The 25370-nt window shown below is 36.1% G+C and overlaps 1 protein-coding gene across 1 annotated transcript in view; it reads left to right on the forward strand.

Moving 5' to 3' along the window:
* Positions 1–23702, forward strand: part of KHDRBS2 (KH RNA binding domain containing, signal transduction associated 2) — a 124080-nt gene extending 100378 nt beyond the window's left edge. Inside the window, exons 6-7 of the mRNA XM_033512931.1 lie at positions 8947–9005; positions 22611–23702. Of these exons, the coding sequence (XP_033368822.1) occupies positions 8947–9005; positions 22611–22708 (157 nt within the window). The 3' untranslated portion in view covers positions 22709–23702. The remainder of the gene's footprint in view (positions 1–8946; positions 9006–22610) is intronic.
* Positions 23703–25370: the final 1668 nt, after the last annotated feature.

A 25370-nucleotide genomic window follows, 5' to 3' on the forward strand; every position in this document is an offset into this window, starting at 1 on the left:
ACCAACAGAATAATTTGGTGGAAATGGATCATTTGCTGATGAATTGTGATGGCCAAAAGAGCCATCTTCAGCTCTGCTACCACATCTGCAGTCATCTCCCCTGGCCTTTGTGTCTCTTCCAGCACCAACAGTTTCATTTCAAAGACACCATGTCTCACAGCCAAAAGAGATACCAAGGAAACCTGGGACTGACTGGCCAGTCATGGGATGAACCAGGAAGGGTATATTCTCTTTAATCCACTTGTGCCAAACTTATCCAGCCATACGTAGTGTAAACAGTGGTGCCTAACAGGGAAGAGCAAAGGAAGCCAATGATTTTCTGATGAAGCTTAAAATTCATATTTGATATTATTTCCCTGTTCCAGTGCCTGGCATGAATACTCATTCATTGATCCATTCTGGTTGTTGTAGATGGTATATTGGCAGTGGCTTTCAGGTCTGGTTGCCTGGCTTTTTATTCTGCCTTTTTTCTGTATGGCTCTTGTTGAAAACGTAGCTCAGCAGCAAAATGAGTTGCTGTGTGCTGTGTAAGGAAAGAAGAGCTTATGACTCCCACCTTAGGCTGTAAATAGACTTGTAAATATCAGGAAACCCATAACTTACTGACAAGAGGAATAAATAATTCAGTGATAAAAGACATGAAAATAGTGCACAACGTTGCTGTTACAGATTCCATCCCAGCAGTACAGACCTTGTGATGGCATGTTGTCATCCTAGCTGTGACTGCAAGATGACATCGGTAAAAAGCATTTCTCATGCCTGCCTGCACCCAGCCTCACTAATAATAATAATAACAGTAACCCAATTTTAGGACTTTGAAGCAATTCTTGGCAAAATATTTACTGTTAATCTTGCAAATAATTTATGTAATGCTTTAGGCAGTAGTCCTCTGCATAGACATTTCATGCTGGTATGCCAGTCATTTTGGCCTAAGAACTTCTTTTTGGTCTGTCAAACTCACACTTCAAATCCATCCTGTATCTGCTGAGCACATAATCAAACTTCTGTTTCTGATACAGAATTGCATATTAGAGGCCATGTCATCTCTGAATTTCCCCTCTAAGATATTAATGATAGTTCAGAATTTAAGTTTTAATGTAATAAAATAGATCTAGAACAAATTCTAAGTTCTTGCAAGATTTGAAGAGTCACAATCATTGTATTAGATAATTGATAAAACTGAATTATCTTAGAGGACTGAAGAAGAAAAAAAGGTGCATTAACAGAGAAGTTCAAGTTGACTGATATCTTTCACCTCGCTGAATTGAGTTTAATTCAAAAGGTGCAATAATACCTAAAGCTGCGCTGTTAAGTGCAAAGTCCAGTTGGGCATCTGTTTTTCATTACTAGTAACAAACAGAAGTAAAAGGTCAAAAGTGCTGCCTGTGTCCAATATGCTGCTATGGAAAATAGATACTGTGACCATATCAGTGTAGTTTTATTCCAATAAGTAGTTTGTAGCAATACCTAGCCATTCAGCTTCTAATAGGTGCTACGTTCTTCTAATTACTCACACCCATAGAAAATTTCAAGAGCATATTCAGCCACTGAAGTTGAATATATGACAAGTTATTGACTCTGAAAATAAACTGTTTTCCCTGGATATTGTTTCTGTTGCAAAGTTCATGTTAACTACTCTAAAACTTGTGTCTATAGCTTCTTTGTTCTGCAGTATGGGCTGCTAGTACAGGAGCTTTAGGGATCACTTCCTTATTTCTGATCTGATATGCAGGAGTACAACATGGACCACAGTTCAGTCCATGTCACTTACGTGGCTTACAATACAATCACATCAGTGCAAAGCCATGCTGCAAAATGATTTAGGAAGAGTATTTTATCCAGTTGTATCTCCCAAGAATTATTTGCATCAGCAGGATATATTTGCCTGAGCTCCAGTTCATCCTGGTTATCCTTGCTTGACCTCCAGATATCAAGGTACTGTATGTATATCTGTTTCTGAAGATGAGTTTCTCAAAGCATTGGTAAAATAACAGTAAATAAGTAAAATAACAGACTAGTACACTTTTAAAGACAGCAGTGTAAGGTTCAGCTGGGTGCACATGTTCCTTGGTAAACGCTATTCAGAAGTCCCACTGTTTTCAACTATTTGCTTTGTGCAAAGTTCAAGCAGATTAGTTGTGAACTATCCATAGTTAAGTGAAATAATTTTGTCCTTAGTTTAAAAGCAATGGTTTGACAAGACTGTGAATAATCATTAATTGAATCAGTAGATTATCACATAGTTAAATGTCTTGTTGATACAGTCAGAGGTTTGCACTTCTGTCTTACTGTTAGAATATTACAATGTAGTAAAATACATAGACACATAAATATAGTCCAGGCTGCAATAGGTAAAATAACACCGATTAATCAGGTAAAATTACACTGATTCTTTGCAAACTTAGATATTCATTATTATTTTCTCTACTACTCCCTCTTTCACTTTTTAAACACTGTGCATTGTACTTACGTTTTGTCATATTTCATTTTGGCTATGTGCTTATATCCGCTTGTCTTTAAATAAAGATTTCCCTGTATTTTATTTCCAATCTGTTGAAATCAATCAAGGCAGGAAGCCTAGAATATGACATTTTATGTATCTTCACAACAATCTACTTATGGCATTCATCATCAAGAGCTGTTTTCAAATGCCATTTCTCATTTATTTGACCCAATGAGCAAAGTGGAATCTAATTTCACTACTCTGAACTAGAGAAAAGTTTTTTCCTCTAAAACTGTCTAGAATTCCTAAAATGCTGCATCATCCCCTTTGCAAATACTGTGTCTGCAGACATTTGGTATTATATTCTGAAACAGTCATAATTCTGTATCTATAAGAGAATGACAGTGGAATGTAGAATAGATAAATAGAAATTGTCATGTGAAATTAAATGGCAGATTGGTTTATATTTAATATTCTGCAAAAAGTTCAGAACATGAAGTCATCTTGCAATTATGTTGGCACTCCAATCCTGTGCTTGTATAAATTTACTGCCTTCATTGTTTATAATAGTCTTAAATTCATCTTTTCAGTAGCATAAAATCAAACATACACAAATGCTGGAGACAGTTGAATCTAGTTTGGTTTCAGGCATGTTGTAAGGTACTAAATAAAGCCAGGAGTATGGTAATAGAGATATTCTCATCTGTTAAAAATATTGGATACAATCAAAATTGAGCTTTCAGAAAAAGGGAGACTTTATCCACTAAAATGTTTACCATATTATTCCATTAGTTCTAAAGAAGTATTGAGTAAAGGACAATATTTGTGATTTAAGACTAAGTCCTGTAAGTTCCTGTATTCAAAAGATTCGTCATCTTCTCTATAGATACAATGCTCTATTAAGTAAAAATGTTCCAGTAAATTTCAGATTCCTAGAAGGATTGTTTCTTTATTCACACATATCCGTGATGAGACCCCATTTTGTAAAAATTTCATATAATGTAACTCACTTGAATGCAGATCTTGCTCACCTATCTTCCAGGCAGAAGCTTTTCTTTCATGGCCAACTGTGTGCTAAATCCTTCATACAGGAGGGAGAAGCTTTACAAACACAAGACATGTTTTATGTCTTACATAAAAAAACTGCAGCAACATTAGACTGGATCCTGTTAGCACAGGAACTGAATATTTGATTGTACCAGTTATTGATGTTGGGAGCTGAAAACACCAAAGATTTCTGAGCAGAAATTATATAGGGAAAGAAGGAGATAATTTTATATAGACCAAGAGTTCAAAGGATCCATTGGAGGATGTGAAAAAGAGACTTGTGTAAAATATTGAATCCCACCTCTAAAATATTAAATCTCACTTTTAGGATTCTTGTGAGCTGTCCTGGGCATTAGCTTGACTCCAAAATCTTGTCTAAAGGCAGCCCTGACTGAGATATATCTCTAAAGGAATGATAAATGTTCATTCACCTGTATTCATGTATAGATGCTGATTGCAAACTGTCAAAGGCTAGGAATCTCTCCTCAGAGAGTTCCAATCCCAAACCACAGTACTGGTTCACTCTCACATTCTCGAGTTCAACAACACAAAGATGAAAGTATCTCAAATTATTTTTACATCTTCAAAGGCTAGTGTACAAGTTTTTAGCCTATTTCATTATGAGTCTGAACTGTGGAACTTGACTGACATCAGCTGAAGCTCTAGTTTGAACCAATTCATGTATTTCACAAAAGAAGCCTAATTATTATCTAATGGCAGAGTTATAATTCCAGTGATTTATCAAAAGCCTCTAAATTGGCTAGTTCCTTCCCAACATTTCCCAATAAAATATACTGACATATACCCTACCAGTTTAAAAGTACCATTAGGAAAGAAAAAGAAAATGTTTTAAAGGAAAATATGATCTGCTAAATCTAAATTAACAGGTCTACTCAAAGATTTTCCATTTCTTAGAATCTTTTAGGATAGACTACAGAACACACTTGTGTACAGATTCACTCATTAGCAATGTTTAAATATGAACTCTTTCTTGTACCTTTCTGCTTCGGCTTTAGAGAGCCCATTGTATGTCTGCAGCCACATAGAATAAAGGGAATAAAGGGAATAAAGGCTTAGATGCATCCTTCACCAAAAAAAGCCCAAAGAACAAAAAGAGAGAAAGGAAGAACAAAACAAAACCCCACACAACCAAAGAGCAAAAGGGAACAAGAAGTGCTTCTGTTCTTCTGTTCTTGCAATGTTCTGCTGCCTTGTATTACTGCAGCTGTAAGAGTAAGAGCAGCCAGGGAGCCAGATGGTTCTGTTGATAACCCAGGCTCTCTTGCCAGCAGCTTCCTGCAGGTGCAGGAAGAGATTGGTCAAAGGCTAATACAGTGTGTTCATTAATGCATGTCTTCCTGCACCTAAACCCAGTGACCTCTGAGTGGTGAGCATCACACTTCCCTTGGGTAGCTTGTTGACCCAAGAGTCAGGCTTTCATGGCTTCAGTCTTAGCACTTTTGTTTGTGGTTCTCAGCCTAAACCACTTTAAAGCGCTATTCTCTACAGGCTTTTGAGCAAAAAGCTGTGTGGCTTCCCATGGGTGTTGACACAGTCAAACTGGAATTCAATTTTTGGTATTAATACCAATTTTAAAAAGTCACAGTTAACAAGTGGTTAAAAGTCTTTGTTGGCTTTAAAGGTTGCCATTTAGGTACAGTATCTGTACTTGAGCCTTTGTCATATCATGGGAGCCATACAGTTTGGAAGGCACTAAAGGACCCTTATCTCTCAAAAACAAGCTGGTTTGGGTTTAGGGTTTTTTTTAGGAAACTGATCCAGCTTTATCAAAGTTTATGGAAACTTTGATCTCAAATCTTTAAAATGAACATGTTGAAAAATATTAACCAAAATAAAAAGTAAAAAACTTTAAGCATAAATAGGTAACAATTATGAAGATTTCCAGTAGATGTATTATTAATCTCCTTGGCCACAGAGTAGGAATTAGGACAGGGTCATATATCTGTGTTGTAAATACTTCTTATAGAGAAAAATTACATCAGAGTTTCTCATATACAAACCCAATTGAACTGCTTGTAAAGTACGTACCCCTGTGTATATCAATTTTTCCATGATTGCTACTGTAGAAGGTTACTAAGGTGTAAGTCATAGTACATCAAGACCTCTATGTTTCAGAAATCTGGTGTTAAAGTATAGTGCAAGTAAAAGCTGAGAAGTTGGTAATGAGTTAATCCTATCTGCTTTATAGAATGTGTTGCATCCTGCTTTCAGGTGGGTGCATGTACTTTAAGTAAATTACATTTCATGTTGCTTGAAAGTAATGAATGCTAATGATAGATAATGGTGTTTTGTTTCCAATTAGCACTGCCAAGAGAGTCAGTGGTTTCTAGAGCTCATGATCACTATATTTTCCAGGAACAGTCTGAGAACTATAAAATTATATAAACAAGTATTATTTATGCTGAATGCATTTGCTGATTGCTTCCTTCTCAGTTGGCCATAATACAAATGGAACTACATCTCTCTGTAGTTCAGTAATTTTTAAAAAAGAATGTTTTTAAAGCCATAATCTATCACATATTTTTGATAAATATCACCCATTGTATACTTTGCTATAAAACAGGAAAATGTCTACAACTAAATGCAGATAACTGATTATAGTGAGTATTCAGAGAGGTTTCAAATAAAGCAGATGAATGGATAAACAGTCTGGCCCACAAAATATGAGTTTTAAGTCCAGTATTTTATAGTAAGAATTAAGTTTTGTTCACTTACATATTCTTCAAAACACCTTTCAATATGAGTTAGCAAGGAATTTAAAATGCCATTTTGGCTCAAATCTGCAAAAGAGATATTATATTCAGGGAAATAAAGTTGGAGGACTTACATGACAATCGTGTATTGTGCTATGAATTACGTGTTTTCAGGAATGTGTTTTGTGCTCACAGACATCAAATATGTGGTATGTAACAAATTTCTTCCTTTTTATAGTTGTAATAGAGCTTGTTTCTTATTTTATGATTGTTCGTGTATTAACTTAGTATTCTGTTAATAGTGTATTTCAGTTTAGAATGTTCACTGCAGGATTTTTATCTCACATCCTTATTACCTCTATGATTGTGTGTTTCTTTCTTAAATAAAAACTTACAACACCGATAATGGAGCAATGAATCTTTTACCTGCTCTTGCAAGTCTTGTTCTGCTGGATATTATGTTGATGGGTAATAGCTCAAGGCCCTCATCAGTGATCACTGAAGGCAGGACTGATGTTGATAAGTTATTGGCCTTTGGATTGGCCTCCTTTTAAAGCTAACCTCTGGAGGCAGCTGCTTTGGTTTGCAAAACATATCAGGAAGAGATATTAGCATCCTGTCTGCTGCCAGAAGATAGTTCTGGTGTTTCTTTTCTTTTAACACTGCTCACTAGTCCAACACCCTTCTCTACCCAGGAAAGCAGGCAGTATGCCAAAATGAAGCTTCTAAAATTAGTTTTTCATAGGGCTGTCTGCCAGAGCTGGGTGGTATGTCATGTGTCTGCTCTGAACAGTGCAAGTCATTTCTTACGTCTAAGCCATGAGCTTATAGCCATGACTAGATAAATTATTTAACCCTGGTGCTGCAGTGCTTTACTTCACCTTACACAATCCTGTAATTTCATTTAATTGGCTACTGAAATAATTACAAAATAGTACAGAATGAATATTGTGTTCTGCAAATAAAAGATGTATTCTTCCTGTTTGTTCTTGCACCATTTCAGTAGGAGGGTTTGTATATTTAGATAATTAATTTTCAAGCAACTGGATAGTTTCTGCTATCCAGGAAGTGACAGTGATTGTGTCCAATAGAGCTCGGTTGACACTGGGAAAAGTCTTCATTGAAGTATTAACTTCATTCATTATTATGTCTGTTTTCTGCAACTGCTTTAGCAAATGAATTTCATCTCTCTGAGATACTGGTGTTATTGTAATTCATTCACTCATATGAATGACTTCTGACTAAACTACTGAATTAATGCACAGCAATTACAGTTACAGTTAAAAAAAAAGTCAACTGATAACTGTCAGTTATCAGATACATGCAGTCAGTGTTCTCGAGTGAGACAGAGAACATGAAACATTCTCACAAATTATTCCAAGAATAGTTATGGATAGCTATTAAGTTCACGAAATTAAAAATCTGATTACAGGCTGTTTGTGAACAAAGTTAAAATTAGTTTAAGAAAATAATTGTTATAGATTGCTTGTTTATCTCTATTGCACTTCTGAAATATTTCTACTTGTACTCCACTGTCAATTAAGCTTCTGTCTCAAGTGTAAACTAATATTTTTTAAACAATAATCCAATATGGAAATAGCCTGAGCAGTAATGATATAATTATAGCAATATTGAGCTGCTTGCCTGTTTTTGTTCATTTTGCATGTCTGTCTCACACAGTGTCCTGGGAAAATGAAGCAGAATTAACAACAACTAAGAACTATCAACAAAGAAAGTGTTACATTTTCTGTTTGGTTCACTGCAGATTGAAGAAATACAGTATAGTGGAATTCATGGAGATTTTTATGGGCAGAAACTGATTCTTGTATGTTTACCTGTTATCTGAGAATAGAAGTATCCTGATCTTAAATTTGATACCAAGTACCAAAACTACAGTGCCAGCTATAAATAATAATAGCAGTGAAGCAAAACTGTGAATTCCCTTTCCATTTAATTATGTCTCAGAGGCTGAATTTTCTGGATGCCCACTCCATGTAATAGCTTGGAATTGCTGATTATCAGGATATAACTATTATATGAAATATTTTGATAACATGTTAATATGACTATTCATATTTTTTTAAAAAATTAGTTTGAGACTGTTAAGTGTGATTTTTCACTCCTAGACCCTTGTTTCTTTCAATTTGTATTTTATTGATCACTGTATAAAGCTTTCCATGGGTGTCCAATAACTATGTTAGGAGAGAGACTGTGGAGAATCAAATTTCTCTCTAGAGGCAGTGGGAACATGCTTTCTTCTTCAGGATCAAAGCTGAAAACCTGACAGTGTTTTTGGTAAAGTTAAGTAGTTTGCAGGTTCCACACCATACAATACAGTCAGCTTTGTGAAAACAAACCATGCTGAGTTTGGTAATGCATAAATGTTTAGAATTACAGGTAAATGAGGACGACAACCCTTTTGTTGGTTTAACAACAGTGGTCTTTTTTTAGACCTCATGTTTGCAGATGCAATTTCTCTCTTTGTCACATCTCCAGGTTTACATATTTAGGATCAAAATCATTTTATGCTGAGTAGATCAGAAATGTGATGTGCTGTATGATAGCATTTATTGTCACAGATATATTTTTCTTTCGTATCTTTAAATATTCACTATGCCTGAAGCTAGCTGGACTATGCTATTATGCCAAAGTGTTAAAATGTCTTTTATTTCATGAGCTCTGTTTTTGTTTGGAGTTGATTACCTGTGATAATAGTGACATGGCTATCTGAATCTGTTGCAGTGTGCCTGAATATTATGACTATGGTCACGGAACAAGTGAAGAGGCTTACGACAGCTACGGTAAGGTCTCTTCTATCTTCTGCAAATGTGTGAAATCAAAGGAAAATATCTGTCACTAGCAATTCAGAAATTACTTCCATACACTTTATTTGTCTCATTTTACAAAGACCAAACAAAATAGATTTGTGTAACTTTAGGGTGAGTTTTGATGTAGAACCAGAAAATTGGACTGATGAATTTTAATCAAAATTACAAAGCAAATTACTTACAGTCACAGGTCAGTTTAACAGCAACACAGAAGTTTCTATTAGTGCTTGAATATCTTTCACAGTGCTAAATTTCAGCCTGCTTGATGTGCCAACAATACTATGCATCTATTGCTGTCATTTGCATAATTTCAACCAGCGAGATTTGTGAGATTAAGAAATATAGACTTAATCAAAGTGGAAGGAAGGAGAGGATGGTGTATCACCATGGGAACCCCTACTGCACCAAGATAAAGGAGTATCTCATGCCACACTAGGCAGTATGAGTAGAGGGAGAGCTGTAGTCTGCACTTCCCCACCGAGTCTGTCTGAGCTGGAACAGTTCCACTTCATGGGTGTGGGGGGCATGAAAGGAAGAGAAGTGTAGTTCCCATGGTATAAACTCAAAGTTGTTTGCTATTACTGATATCTTTCAATAACTAGAGTCTAGACCATGTTTTCCTATTAATAATTATCAGTATGTTGTGTCAGGTGGCACAGTGAATCTCACTCAGAGATTTTCACTGAAATAACAAAGCTGGCTACTGTCAGCTTAGAGTGACCCTAATATTCAGCAGAGATGTCATGCCTGATTTTCTGCTTCTGAAGTATCCTAAGTCTACATGGTGACTTCCACAGCATTGTGAAAATGAGAGCTGCTGGAAATGATGCTGCAAATGAAAGTTACACTAAGGGGTTACATAAGTGTTTCTGCTTGAAATAAATAATTTCATTTATGCAGCTGTGAGGCAAATACCACTAATGCAAATTTGCAGTTTCCTCTGTATTGGTACAGAAATAGACATTACTGAGACCTTGTCAAAATGATTGCATTGCATAATCAGAAATAATTTATTTTTTTGTACAATCACTTCTCACAATATATTTGGATGATACAATGTGCAGTCAAGCACATTTTCAGTGCTAGGCAAGTAATAATAGTGGTTTATCCATATACATGTGGGTGGTTCAGTTACCCTTTGTTTTGCTTCATTTTTGTTCATACAGTTTTAATAGCTGTAGTGGAAGATCCTTCCTCCCATCTACAGATCCCCTCTCCACTGCTGTCCTGAATGCACTCTTAAGCTTTTGAGCAATGCAGAAAATAGTCTGAACTCAGCAGTAAGAATTACTCACTGTAACTTTTAATTACACTCCTCCATGCTGAATCTCCATGTGTTTGGGCAAGACATTTAAAGTAGTGTCACTTTCCTTCCAATCCCTCATTTGTAAAACTAGAAGAATATTACTTGTTTTCCCAGCAGGGATTTTGAATAGACTAATTAGCTAAGGCTTACAAAGTGTTCACAGAGTGGCATCATGACTAAATTTATGCTCTGCATGAAGCTCCTATTTTTTGTTTTCCATTCAAGCAGTTGAAATAAGCCCAATATGTCTGTGTTTCCTTTGCTAGACTTAAAATATATGGCTGATAACTGTGGACTTGATTTTTTTTTTCTTTTAACTATTTTCTGAGTTGTTATATGAATACAAAGATCTGAGTGTTATCAATAACCTGGAATAAACTTAAAGTTGAATAATATTTCAAATTGCAATTTTTCTACTTTCTGAAAGCAGATACATTTATATGTAACTGTTTATGCTACTCTTGGTTCACTTACTTTAGAAGATTAGTAAATTTGCCAGTTTCATGCCTTGGAAATCTGTGCAGGACCTTCTGTCCTTCCTAAATCACCATTATTTATGTGAGGAGGTAATGTGAGTACACATAGCTACAGACCTATAGAATATATGCTGAACTTCCTCCATTTCTGAGTTTTTGCTGTATACACTGATGTTCTCTCTGATCTATCACCCCTTCTTCTCCTCACTTTACCCTAATTCTCTGTTTCCAGTTCTCTACTTTTTCAAGATGTTTTCCAATTTATTGAGTTTCCTGAACCCATTCCACTGTATAAAATCAGCTTCCCCTTCATTTTCATTATCCTGCAAAAATTAACAGTTTTTTTTTTTTTAATTTGAGCTCAATTACACACTTTGTTTTGCCTTCCATAACAAGGCTGTATTCCTCCTTTACAATTCTTTCCAGCACACATCTGTAATTCCAAATTCTCCCAAACTCTGAATATGACCACAGACAAATGGTACATGAATAGAGTCTCATTGTCAACTCTTAGGTGTTTTGTGCTACAACTTGTTTTTTCTCCTTTATAGTTTTCAATACCAATATCTGAATTATAAAAAATTTACTAGCTTGGTTTTTTTTTTTTTTACTTTCTTCCATGCATCCTCTTGTTTCCGACTTACCTTTAGAGAGGACAGTTTTCAATCCTGAGAAGGTTTTCTTTCATTTTCTATGAAGTAGATTCAATGAAAAAGTAATGTTACTTCATACTTACAATCTTTTTAAAGTATAGAATAGGGTTCTCTCTAGCTTCTTAAGTATAGAGCACAATGGTACTGCTATGTGAGCTGCCTGCTATGACATTTCTTGCTATCTGTACTCGTGAGAAGTAGCAGGTGGTTTATGTCTCACGGGTTCTTCTCTGCTCCTTTTAAAAGAACTTGGGGAGAATTCTGATTTTCTGATTTTGGGGAAACTGTTTCCTCAGAGGATCATAAGATTTAAGTATTTATGGATTTTTCACAGCATGGTTCCAAAAATCAGAGGGGTGTTTTATAGCAGAGCCCACCTGAACACCATTTCTCAGGAAGTTCACATCTCTTTGATTAGATGGAAGAACTAAACAGGGAAGAATCTGAGTTACTTGTCATAAGCTGGGCAAGGTGGATTCCTAAACAGTATCGACTGCTGTAAAATCCATGACTTAACTGCCTTAACTCCTTGCTCAGTTTCTTTTGTGAAGGTTTGTAAGAATTCCATCCCCTCCAAATCCAGCCAAGGAATCTCCCAAGACAGTAGGAAGATCAGGGATGTGTGTAAAGTCACACTGCTTTCCATGACTAAGGGGTGTTCCATGAATGAAAATTTGCAATACAGAACCCCCTCAGGAAGTCAGAAACTTAAGCTCTGTTGTGATTTGATGTGCTTGTCACCCAGTCTCTCAGAAGGATCAAAGTAGAGACACTTCAAAGTATTCCCTGCAGCAGTCTCTGAGCACATGGAAATACAGTACTCAGGAATTATGAGATTCCTACAAATTTTTTATAAGATCAGGATTATGCAGCTACTGCTAGAGAATTTTGAGGATCACTGTTCCACACTGAGGAACATAAATTTGGGACATATGCCTGAAAATCTTAGAATGTATCCCTTATAGGGCTTCTTCATGTGAGTTGTAAAGAAATATCTTTAGAAGGCAGTTTAAAAATAAAAGACCAGTCATTTAAAGTACTGTACAAATTTTCAAAAAGATAAAGCATCTTCACTTCTAATCACACTCAACAAACATTTATGATTCTTCTGTTACTGAAGGTTTTGATACCTGCAGATAAGTCTAAACTAAGGTAACAGTGTCATGTTAACTCAATGCTTATGTTTTAAAAGAGAAAGCATGAAATTGGATTAATCTCTGAACAAAAAGTTTATATTCTTTGCTCTCATTACACATTAGTAATTTTGTGCCTTCCCTTCTGGCACTGTTGTCATCTGAAGAGATATCTAGTGAAAACATGAATTTAATCATTTGTCTTACAAATCAATTAGGATAAAACATACTCCTAAAGTTTGGTAACTAAGAATATTTCCTGCACATTTGTAACATCTCAACTCCAAAAAGCATCTTCCCTGGACACAACTACTGTAAATAAAAGCCATTTGTAATCAATTCATGTTCTCATTTCTTTTTCCTTTTCCCTGTTGTTTAGTTTTAGAGGAAACAGCATTCTTGATTTAAGTGCTGTGGTGTGTTAGGCCACATTAGATAAATAACAGAGAAGAGTATATGACTTGCAGGCAAGGCAGAACCAAGAAACTGTATTCTTGACATCTGACCTGCTTCACTGGTTTTTCATCTGAATCCTTTTTTGTCCTTGATTCCAAATTTTGTTTATCAGCAGCTCTTTCTGTCTTAGTTCTCCCAAAGGCTGGGGACTCCAGCAGTGAGCTCTGCCAGTTGCTGCTGCAGAAGGCTCGAGAGGCTTCTGCCCCTGCTTCCAAAGGGAGACTGCCATGGTAGTGAGAGTGAGCCTCTTGTTAGATGCTACAGTTCACAGCCTGGTGCATATCCAGCCTTGTGTATTACCTGAAAATTATGGCCATTATGTTTTTATGTCAGGTCATAAACTGCAGTATCTGACTCAGACTTCTTGTTGCTACTACCAAAAAAGCAGAAACCCTAGACAGAGAGTGAAAGGATCAGTGGAAGTCTATAACCTCTTAAACCACCACAATTAAATTAGGATAACACCATCTGCCAAAAGCCTTAGGAAAGAGTTAGGAAGGTTAATCTGTAGCTTGCCACCTACAAAAAGAGGGAGGACATAAATGAACTCCAGTTACATTACTGCTGCTTTTCAGGAGAAGTTTGCAAGGCTTTTTACTGCATGTTCTGCTGCTGCATTAAGGAGTCATTGAGTATTTTGTGTCTTCACCAAAATTTTTCAGCTGTTTAGATTTTCTCAAATGACTGTGTTTTTTTGATGCATATTGTACTCCAGTTTAGCATTAGGTACTTGTATGCTTGTAAAGAACTGAGCATTTGGTTTTAGGATAATTCCATCTTTAATTAAAATTGGTGAGTGTGACCGTTTGCTGTAATTCATTTTAATGTAAGACATTATTTAGGTTGTAAAATGCTGCCACAGTTATTTAACTATTTCACAAATAATTCCCTGCCAGTCATGCCATGTAAGAGCTTTGCAATTGTTTTAACAATTAGTTTACTAAGTAATCCTCTACAGAACTGGCACTTCATGAACAAATTCTTTATAGACCTTTATAGCTAACAACTAAAAATGTACAGCAATATTCCAGTACTCTTTTATTATATTGTTTAATTTTTTATTCTGTGTTTGTCCTAAAAAATTGTATCATCTAGTAAATAAAGTTTTTCTACAATAACAATAATAGTTTCTGCTGAACAAGTAAAAGTAAGTATATCATGATGAAATTAGTGGAGGAAAGCATGTATGGAGGGTTTAATCCTCTAGAATTCTGATAAATAGCTTGATTGAGGAGATGTTACCTTAGGAGACATGAATGGTCATACTTCATTAAAAGACATAAACATGCTCATGTCATGGAGAAGCTCAAGGAACTGCCACCCTAGTGTGAAATAAGCCCTCTATGGCAATGACAAAGTAAAATGAAGCCGTGTCACAATGTATACAGAGAAAATACTTTTGAAAAAGTGCTTCATAGCAATTGCTCTGTAGATGGAGATATGCAGGTTTTTTCAGCTGTTGAGTCCAAGCTCCTTCTTCATTTTTTAATAACTTTAGTATTGTAGATCATTGCTCCTAATATTCATTATGCTCAGCATGCTAAGGGTTTCTTGCCTTTTTTTGTTCCTAGCCTAGTCTCATTTAAATATTCAAATGTAGGAAATCAAGTGCTCAAATAATTCATAGTGACTGATTTGCAGATGTAAGAGACATAGGTCTGATCCTCATCATTACAGTGTTTGACTTCACATGGCTTGTGATTACAAACAATGTCTTTATCAACACTAATTAACAAAGTTTTACTAACGTGCACCAATTTTTCATTTATATCATCTGAGTGTATACATTTGGCTTCTCCTAGATAATATTATGGCAACATACCAAAGAAAACTTTCCTTGCTGTGTGGGTCTTAAAATCATCAGGGAATGAATAATAAAATCATAGAATGGTTTGGGTTTGAAGGGACTTTAAAGATCATGTAGTTTCAACCCACTGCCATTAATGAAAACACCTTACACTGGCCCATTTTGCTCAGAGCTCCATCCAGCCTGGCCCTGAACACAGCCATGGATAAGGAAATCACAACTTCTCTGGGTAACCTGTCCCGTTGCCTCACCACCCTCACAGTAAAGAGTTTCTTCCTAATATCTAATATAAACTTGCTCTCTCTCTGTTTCAAACTATTTCCCCTTCTCCTGTCGTAACATGTCCTTGTAAAAAGTCCCTCTCCATCTTTCCTGTAAGTTTCCTTCAGATACTGAAAGGCTGCAATTAGTTTACCCTTAAGCCTTCTCTTTTCCAGGCTGAACAATCCCAATTCTTGTAGATTTTCCTCACAGGAGAGGTGTTCCATCCCTCTAATGATCTCAGTGGCCTCCTCTGGGCTCACTCCAAGTCCTTGTCTTTCCTGTGCTGGGGACTCAGAACTGAATGCAGCACTGCTGGTGGGGTCTCACCAGAGCAGAGCAGAGGGGAAGGATCCCCTCCCTGACCCTGCTGGACATGCTGCTTTGGATGCAGCCCAGGATACAGTTGGATTCCTGGGCTACGAGTGCACAAGGCCAGTTCATGTCCAGCCTCTCATCCAACAAGTCTTTCCCATTGGGGCTACTCTGGATCTGCTCATCCTCCAGCCTGGACTGATACCAGGGATTGCCCTGACCCACATGCAGAACCTTGAACCTTGTCTTGTTAAACTGCATGAGATTCCCCTGGGCCACTTCTCGAGCTTGTCCATGTCCCTCTGGATGCCATCCTGTCCTTCAGGTGTGTCAACAGCACCACTCAGTTCAGTATCATCTGCAGACTTGCTGAGGGTGCACTCCATCCCTTCACTTCTGTCATTAATGAAGATATTAAATAACACTGGTCCCAATACAGACTCCTAAGAGTCACCACTTGTCACTCATGTCCATCAGGACTCTGAGCCATTGACCACTACCCTTTGAATGTGACTTTTCAACCACTTCCTAATCCATCTTATTATTAATTAGGCATCTCAGAGGCAATAAGGCACAGAATGTGCCGCTGCGGTGGAGGTTTTGTGGTGTCTTGACAGAGCATCTGGCTGGCTGTTTATCACATGCTGGATGCTTCTACACTAACACAGGAGCAGCAGTGTTCTTTAGAAGCAGATTTACCAGTTGTCTGTATTTATGGATCATCTTCTTCTTTACACATCACTAAAGAGGTTTGAGGTATATAAATTTTAGTTTGAAACTAAAGCAAAAGATGCAATGCCAACTGTTTGTGAGATTTCATTTCCAGAGGCTCAAACAAGGGCCAGTCTGAAATGAAAAATACCTGTAGAAGCTGTATGGTGAATATCAGGTCCTCAGTGTCAGCTGTTTGCCTCTGCAGTTCATCCCTGTTGGTGTGCACTGTGTGCTAATATTGATACAGCACCTACATCCTGGTGGCCTCCACGCTGTCCCTGCTAGCAGCCTTGCCATATGTGCCATGGTTCTGAGGAATGTGTCATGCTCCTGCATGACCATCTTCACTTTGGGCTGATTGAGGCACCTGGTCTCTTGCTGAGCATAAGGAAGATTTACACCCAGCCCTGGGAGCTCAGAAGTGCTTCTGAGTCTTCCTGTAGGGCACTCAATTTTTTATTCCACTGGACACAGGAGGCATTGAAGATTTCTACTGCATATGGGCAGAAGATATACCAAATAAATTGCCCTCCTTTAATCTCCTATTTCAATCATTCCTGTACTTACTGATAGCATCATACCTACTGTGGGATAGAATGAACTAACAAAAGCATTTTCTTGATTTTCTGCAAAATTTTATCAATTCTTTACTGGAGGAATCACCTTAGCTGTATCTCAAATGGCATTCATTCCTTCAGAGGAGATTTATGATTTTCATAAGAGCACAGTTTTGAAAGTGTACGGGGAAAGGAGCACATTTTGAATTCAGCTATGATGACTAATGTAGGGATTTGTCAAATCAGTGTTCTAATTAGACTACAATTCTTTAGAAAGTCCCATATTTAAGCTCATTGCATTCTTTTAACTGTCTGTGTGTCCTAAAACTTTTGTACTCCAGTTATGCTACGAAAATTAAAAAAAATGCTGCACGTAGCACAAGGTTGGTTTTAATTTATAGCAACTTATTGTGCTTCCTCTATTACTTCTGAATTATAAATCTTTTTCTATGACAGAAAAAGAATAAGTAAATCATGCAAAACTTTCCTATGTAATATTTCAAATGGTAATTTCACTGCCTTGCACCATGGAAACTGTATAGTTGGAGAATCTAAGACAAAAGTCCTGTAATATTGATGTGCAGCTATTTAATTCCAGATGAGGCATATCACTGCATGTTTCATGTTGCATGACCATAAAGTAATAGAAAACTGATTTTTACTGAAAATAAGTAAAATGCTGCAGGTCTAGTAAAATAAAGGGTACTTAGAATGGTGTAAGCTAGCTTAATTGGTTTGAGCCTGGCTTTTGAAAACATTTCTTGTCTTCTTAAAACTCCAAATTTCAAATAAAAAAGGCACTATTTGTGATTCAAAAGAGTCGCTTCAGCTCTTCTTCTCACAAAATAATAAAATGTCAAGTCAGAAAATCCTGTGTATTTAGCAAGCTTTGCACATGAGCAAAAAGAGATAAGAAGAAAGTGCATGTTCTCCTAAAAAAGAGCAAAACAACAAAATCTGTTCTTGCATTTTTGTCTAAATAATATATAATTGTCTAATAATGACACAAGAAAAGTGCAGCTACCTTTTCTGTGTGGATTTTTGGGCTAAAATACTAGCTTTGTCAAAGTTAGTTGAGCTTCAGTCATTAGTTTGTGTAGGACAAATTTTCCAGCCATTTAAAGTAGTGTTTTGTCTCCATCCATCTTTCTATGGAGGCTTACTTGAAATACAGCACAAATTGAATTGTCCAAAGAAAGGCATTCTAATTTTAAGAGTTCTCATTTTAAAGCTTTGTCTGGTTTCAGCTGGGTCTTCTGCTTCCTTTTCTCTTACTGCTCAGGCAGTTAATTACATCTCAGAACACCCCAGGGAGGGAGGTATTCCTGTTTCATTCTACTGGTGAGGAAGCCATACCACAAAATACTGAACAATTGTCCAAGATAACTGAGAAAATGAGGAGTAGAGCTATTAATCCAAATTCCTGTGCAGTGTGGTCTCTCCACATGTATGCCATAGAAGAGATTTTTTTTTCTCACAGAAAATAAAACTATTTTACTGTGAATCAAAATCAACTTCTGTTTCTAAAACACCAGAAGGTAAATGAAAAATAAAATTGATCCATTGCACTACTTGTAGTTATATACATCTTAGTTATCTAATCAGAGTAGCTCTTTCTAATATTTTCCTGGCCACCTGCCTAAAATAATTGACCAGAAATTGATAAAACTGTGCTCAGTAATGGTGAACAATACTCAGATGGTAAATAAGTTACTGGGAAGAAAAAGTGATCAGGTCCTGATTAGTTTCAGGACTAAGCAATGACTGTAAATAAAAAATAATTAGGAAATAATAGATCCCTACGTAAAACGTATAACATTAATATATATTTTTCTTTTTAATTCAACCATTATTGTGATCTTCCCTTTAAATATTACGTTTTTTCCCCTCTTTTCATATTTGAAAGAGTTTTATTCAATTCTGAAAAATTGCATTATAAGGTTGCAGAATGCTAAATGAAGAGTTAAAAAAAGTGTCTGATTATGTGATTTTCTTGAATCATTACTTAAAAACATTTAGCATGTGATGATAGCCACATGGACAGACCACTAAATTTTTCTGTGCTTCCAATAATGCATAGGTAAAACAGTAAGACAGAAACAATATGTACCCATTATATTTCATCCATTCATATGTACCCATCTCTGTGCTATAAATGTTACTGTTTTGATCCCATATTTGAAGAAATTTCTCAGGTTAAAAATTATATGACCTTTTTACATTCTGACTCTCCAGTAAGAAAAGAGGGAAAAAAACCCTTAAAATTCTGTATTTAAACAGATTAGAGCTATGGAGTCTCCTAGCAGTTGCTAAAAAAATAATCTTTAAATACAGCCTCAAGTGCTGTGTCAGTTATGTGTGTAATAAATACTGGAATCAGTTCTGTAACTCAATGAACACATTAAAGTAAATAAGAGTCCATCTGAATCATAAAAAGCAGTGCAAAAACCCTAATGCAAATTCAATCAGTCATAAACCAAGGGTGCTGATCACCTGTGATAATAAGAATTAATTTTATATCCTAAAGGTGAGCTTCAAATACCAATTCACAGGAACATATAACAGATTGAAAGACATATACGGTGTAATTAAAAGGGCTGTGCCCATGTCTTCACATTTCTTATCAAAGTAGCTGTGACACTATCATACCCGAAGCAATCCTTTAGTCCAAGTACACTCAGATTCCTCACCTATAAACTCTTAAGTTAACATCATGATGAAATAACTCCTACTTTTAGTTTCTGAAAGCAAAACATAAAATATTTCTCTTCAACTAAGAATGGCAAAGTTGCCAATAACACCAAATTCCTGAAAAAACGAAACACTCTTCCCTCAGTTATTAAGCTGCATCTGTGGATTTCTTTCTAACCATAGTCTTTGACACCTGATAGCACTGGAGACAGTCAGAAGTGAAGAGGACAGAGAATGAGTGTGGTCTGCTAGAGCAGAAAGAGTGGATGGAAGTCTGGAGTTCACTGAGGGAAGGGGAAGGTCAGACTCCACAGGGTTTCTCTTCACAGGAATGAGAAAAAAGGAAAAGAAGTCAGCATTAGACTACAACAACCACCCTGCACCTTTCTTCAGCTCTTGGCCAGTCTCTTGCAGTTCTCCCAATTACCTTTCTGTCTTCAAAGCTACATCTGTTGCCTGCTCTTCACCTGAAATGCCTCTCAGTTTCCATTTCATTAACATGTCATTTTCTTAAGATGAAATATGTCCAGGCTCTCCTTCCCCTATTGGCACAGTTTTTCTCTGAAAGACGAGGCTCGCTCACTGTTCTCCTGTTCTCATAGTGAAACTTAGCTTGGTAATCAAACTTTTGACCCTTCTGCTACCCAATGTGCTACCTAAATCTCTGTGTGACTGCTGAGGTAGTCTATAGGACTCCAGCTTTTTAAGATTGTTCCCAAAGACAGAGATTTCCATTCTCAGGAGCTTTCTTTCTTGCCTTGGTGCTGAAAGAAAAAGGTTACTTTGGAGTTCTGTGAGGAAGACATGAAAGAGCAGCTTCCATGTCAAGGAACCTTTAATTACTAGCATGCAGGAATATTATTGTTCATTAAAAACCCCTCTAGGAAAAAAACACTAGCAATCTGATTTATTTTTTTGTGTGGCTGCATCTAGTAATATACTGGCATGTTGTGGTTCAGAGTCTCTTGACTCCCTGTCCTCTTGCTGCTCTCTATCCCCTTGCTTCCTCCACAATAAATATATGATCCTTTACTGCTGTATGAGTGGTAGACAGCAGGGTTTTCCCATCTGAAAGCAGTAGTCCCAAAACTTCTTTATATCCTAAAACTTTTGTACTCCAGTTACGGTACGGATGGATTGGCTATGGATTCACCTGTTAATACAGTAGGGTCTATCATGCAATATCCACAGGAGCTGTTAGCTGTCAACTATCACATCATATTTCAATGATGGTATTAAAGTTTGAAATCAAGCAAATAGATCCATCATGTTACTGAGAAAAAGAGCGTAAGAGGCTTGTACCACAAATTATGATTCAGTTTTTGTTCCATATCAGAAGCTGGTCCAGTCACAGGAGCAATTTGCTTTAAGAATAGTCAAGGAAAAGTAGTTTCCTCTAGTTGGCATTATAAATTTGTCTTTTACTATGTGAGTACTACCAAAAAGACTGTACATTTCACCTTTATATGAAGGTGCTGCAATCTGGACAATGGTGAGGGGACAAAAAAGGAACAAGAAATTGGCTTGTCTTTGTGTTGTACATTTACTGAATATTTTTACTACTTCAGTCATTTTCATTTATATAAATGAAGCTTCTTTTTTCCATATAAATCTCTCTTCTCCCCAAGGCGTCTCTGCAAATGAAGTAACACTTCAGCAAAGGGTAATTGAAGCTGGAAAAAATTTACAGCAAAATGCCATTTTTAAAGGGTGTAATGATACATGCTGCAGAAGCAGGATTTTTAAATTCACTATACAGAAACTTATTCCCTGTAGGAATGAGAGACCTGAGGATTTAGAACTATATCATATTGGCTGCCACTTCTTCAACCCTCTAGGCAGTAGCTTTCCACAGTAAACTTTGGTTTCATGTGACCATAAAACACCTCATATTCAAAAAGAGAACATTCTGAAGAATTCAAAGAGAAAGAAAATAAGTGAAGTGCACAAAAAAATCACAGTAGGAGTGTTTCTTGTTCCATAGAAAGATCAACTGCTACCAGATCTTTTCCAGAGATGCCCACTCCATACATGCTAGCCTGAACTCACTTCAGCTCCACAGCTGCTATTCCCCTCATACCTCAGGGCAATGAGATAATGAAGTGTAGTTGCAAAGACATCTTGCAGAGACGAAATAGCTTTCAGAATTTTAACAGGGTTTTTATGTTTTACATTTTCATTTCTCATAGTCACAAATTTTTGCAAAAGGAATATTTGATACCTGATTTAACAATTTAGTATTTTTTGCCTCATGACAGCTATTTATGTTCTTAGTGGCCATGAAAGTCATCAGTCATTAGCAAAAACACGGTACTGGCAATGCTGCACTCTGGTGTGATATGATGCACTGTGGTTTGTGCATTTCCATTTTAATCACTCTAAGTATGATCAGTTGAAGTCAGTGGAAGACAAAACCAGAAATCATCTGATGGCCTACTGGATGATTTAGGAGATAATTCAGGTTTTGGGTTCAACTGCTTGACCAGGACTGTAGGGAGTTTACTGATTGCACCTTTGGGAGGGTTAAATTCCAGAAATACCACCTCAGGGAAGAAGAAAGATTTGTAGAAGCATTGTGAAAACTGAACTAGACTTAAAATTTTTTAGCTTATTCTTCCTGAGCATATTTGATTCACCAAATTTTAAAAAGTGTTCTAAAGATACTGCAAAGTAAAATCTTCTCTTGCTTAATGTGGTAGCTTTGCTTTTACACATTTTTCTTCCATTTTTTTTTTCTTTTGGTCTTAAATGCAAGTAAAAAAACATATATTTCTTATCTTTTCATGATTCAACTCCTCATCTTGTTACCATACCAACTGCATTAAATGCTATTCAAATTTCTGCTTTAACTTAAATTATAGGAACTCAAAACATCAAATAAATTCTGAACTGGCAGACTAATGCAGTGATTTTTCCAGAGCTGACTGTACCGCCAACACAGTAGTTATTCATTCTCTGCTGAAAGTGAAGGAGTAAGGCTTTTTTTTCTTCCTAAGATAGATAGGTTGCCTGTGTAGAGAAGTAGGTTAGTTTTCTGTAAGTTTTTTTTGCGGGAGGATAAAGAAATGGATGATAATACCATCCTCATTTTGTTTTTCTAAAGCTTTCAGCCAGAACCCTCAAGAATTTTGACAGCCATTAGCAGTGGCATCCCTTTGTTCTTTCAGTTTTAGATATTTACAAAACTTGTTTTTCTTTTCTGTTTTTAGCACAAGAAGAATGGGCCACGACCCGTTCCAGCCTAAAGGCACCACCTCCAAGGTCAGCCAGAGGGGGTTACAGGGAACACCCCTATGGTAGATATTGAAGGTCCTCCTCATCTGTGACCTCATCTCAAAGACAATTAATAGCCTGTGGTCTCCACATAAACAGCAACAAGACAAGTAATAGTCCATTTCTTTTCTATCCTAGGGATTACTGCTCATTATTATCCTATGTACTACTTGTATTTCCTATAACACTGGCGTGACATTGGCATTAGTATTATTTTATAACACGGACTTAGAAAAACAGAGACAAAAAACCTTTGGCAAACATTGTCTATAAACTATTCAAAGATGATGTTCTGTTGGTTGTATTCATTCCTGTGTGTAACTAAAAAGCATGACACTGTTACAGCTTTTGAGTCTCTCTACATACTAGTTAAGGCTGAGTTTCTGTTTAGGGTTGCTGAAAGACTGTAATATGATTTTTTTTGATTTTTTTTTTTCAAGCCAGACAATAATCAAGCTGTAGATAAGATGTTTTAACCTGTCTTTTTTAATATATGTTAGTTTAGATTAAGATGCTCGATATTAAGTTTGTAAATTTAATTTTAAATGCTGTTTTAATGGGGTTGAAAACTAGCAGCTACTGTATGTATGTAGCTAACTGAAGTTGTTCAGTGTTTTAACCTGTATTTGTTAAAAAAAGTCACTTAAAGTTCCATGTGTAAGCTTCTCTAAATAGGAAACCATAATTTTGTCAAATATGTTTGCCATAATTTGTCAATAAAGCTGAAACCTTTTGTAACAAACTAAATTTGGAATTACTTGTTTTCTAGCTTTAAATGCCTGCTTTATTTCTTTTTCAAGAGATGCCTAAAATGTTTTTTATATAAAAATTACAAAAATGAACCCAAGCCTGTTTTAAGATTTTTTGTGTAAGACTTTAAAAGTTGTATTAATAACTTCTGGTTGTTAAATAATATAAAAGTTAACAAACTAAACTGTTACATGAATCATGGTTAGTATCCACTAATGTATAACATGTTAATGGAAAAAAATGCTTTAGAACAATAAATGGATTTTAAACTATCCTTTAAGCTTGATCTTGCTAAACACAAACTCTGATTGACTTGTTTGTATTAGCATGTCTCTCGTGAGAATGTAATGGAGTTTAAAGAGGTAAGATTACCACTTACCACTGTTAGACTGTCTAAATGCTAGTTCTTCAACCTTTGAGTTTCCCCGCACATTAAATATCCCATTCAACATGTAAGCATTGCATAGATTCACCTATTTGTTTTCACTCAGAAGAGTGCGTTGACTGCATTTTTCGTAGTATATAACAATTTGTCTTGATAAACAAATCATCAGTGTCACTGCCCAGCTGTTGGTACTCAACTTCAAAAACTTTATTTGTAATTTTCAGTGCTAAATATCACCGCCCTTGAAGGCAGTTTAGAGGGCTGATATTTCTTTTGAGACTATCAGACTTGATGGCTGATGATTATTAAGGAAATATGTCGCAGGACTCAAAGGATGACTAAACGTTAAACAGGTAACACTAATAGTAACTCTGTAATTTTGAGTATGCAACAGTAATGTAAAATATTCTCAGTTATTAAGTTACTGATAGTTAAAAAAGTAAACCTACCAAAAGATAACAAATAGGTATATAGGCTATTAAAACAACTAATTAACATTAACTAGTGACAACAAAATTATTCTACAATATATAACCCTCAAGGTAATAAACAGAACTAAAATTAACAATAATAGTAATGCAACTCTTGCTAACAACAAATATATAACCTAAATTTTGATGAAGAAAAAAAAAAAAAAACAAAAACAGAAGACTTGATGGTAGGGATGCCAAAACTGTTAATCCTTTCAATACAGTCTTTTTGTTTACAGTGGCTTTTTGTCAATGTGATTGGTTTACTTTTTTGATGCGACTAAAGTACAGGCCGATTGCTGTTCAGTTTGTGAACAAAATCTCTTGCAGCTGGAGTTGCATGCTAGCTCTTTTTGAATAGCTTATGATGAGTATGTTTTGTCCTTTGAAGTGTTAAAGTGAATTTAGTAGGCTACGTGATGGTTACATTGAGTTTATTCTGTCTCACTATTTCAGGGACTCACAGGCACTGGACAGCTAAGCAGCAGATCTGCTGGGAAGTGGTCAGGTAAGCTCTGCTGCATCCCAAGGGGTTTTCCTATTTCCTGTTTTTTCTCTGCATTTGTTTTTACTATCACACAAAAACGTATTCAGCTAGAGTTTTAAAATAAATGTCTTTCCAGCAATGTTTCTCTGCGTATCAGCATAGTGATTGTGGCATAATGGAAATTAACACATTTACGTATGTGTTATGATACTCTTCATCTCAATAAAAGAAGTCTTGTCATCTGGTCTTTTAATGGTAAATATTAAGATGGTGTCCTTTATAACTGTTCTTGCTAAAAACATGAGCTTCTGTTTATTGAAAGCGTGCCTACATTTTGGCTAGTCACATAGCAAAGAAAAATGCAATGCTAGCTTGTCTTTGCTTCTGAAAATATTTAACATTTTTTGCTATGAAAAATGTATCTGTATAGAGACAGGAAGTTTGTTATTTATTCTTATGCTTGGTAGGTTTTTCTTTTTATGCTTTAGAAGGGCAGGGACATGTAGGTATTACTATGCAATGGCATGGATGGAGGCATTACTTATATTTCTCTGTTAAATACATTTAAATATAAAGGTGCATCTTGGATGACCTTCTTAAATAG

Source organism: Parus major, chromosome 3 (genome assembly GCF_001522545.3).
Source record: "Parus major isolate Abel chromosome 3, Parus_major1.1, whole genome shotgun sequence".
Classification (NCBI taxonomy): Eukaryota; Metazoa; Chordata; class Aves; order Passeriformes; family Paridae; genus Parus; species Parus major.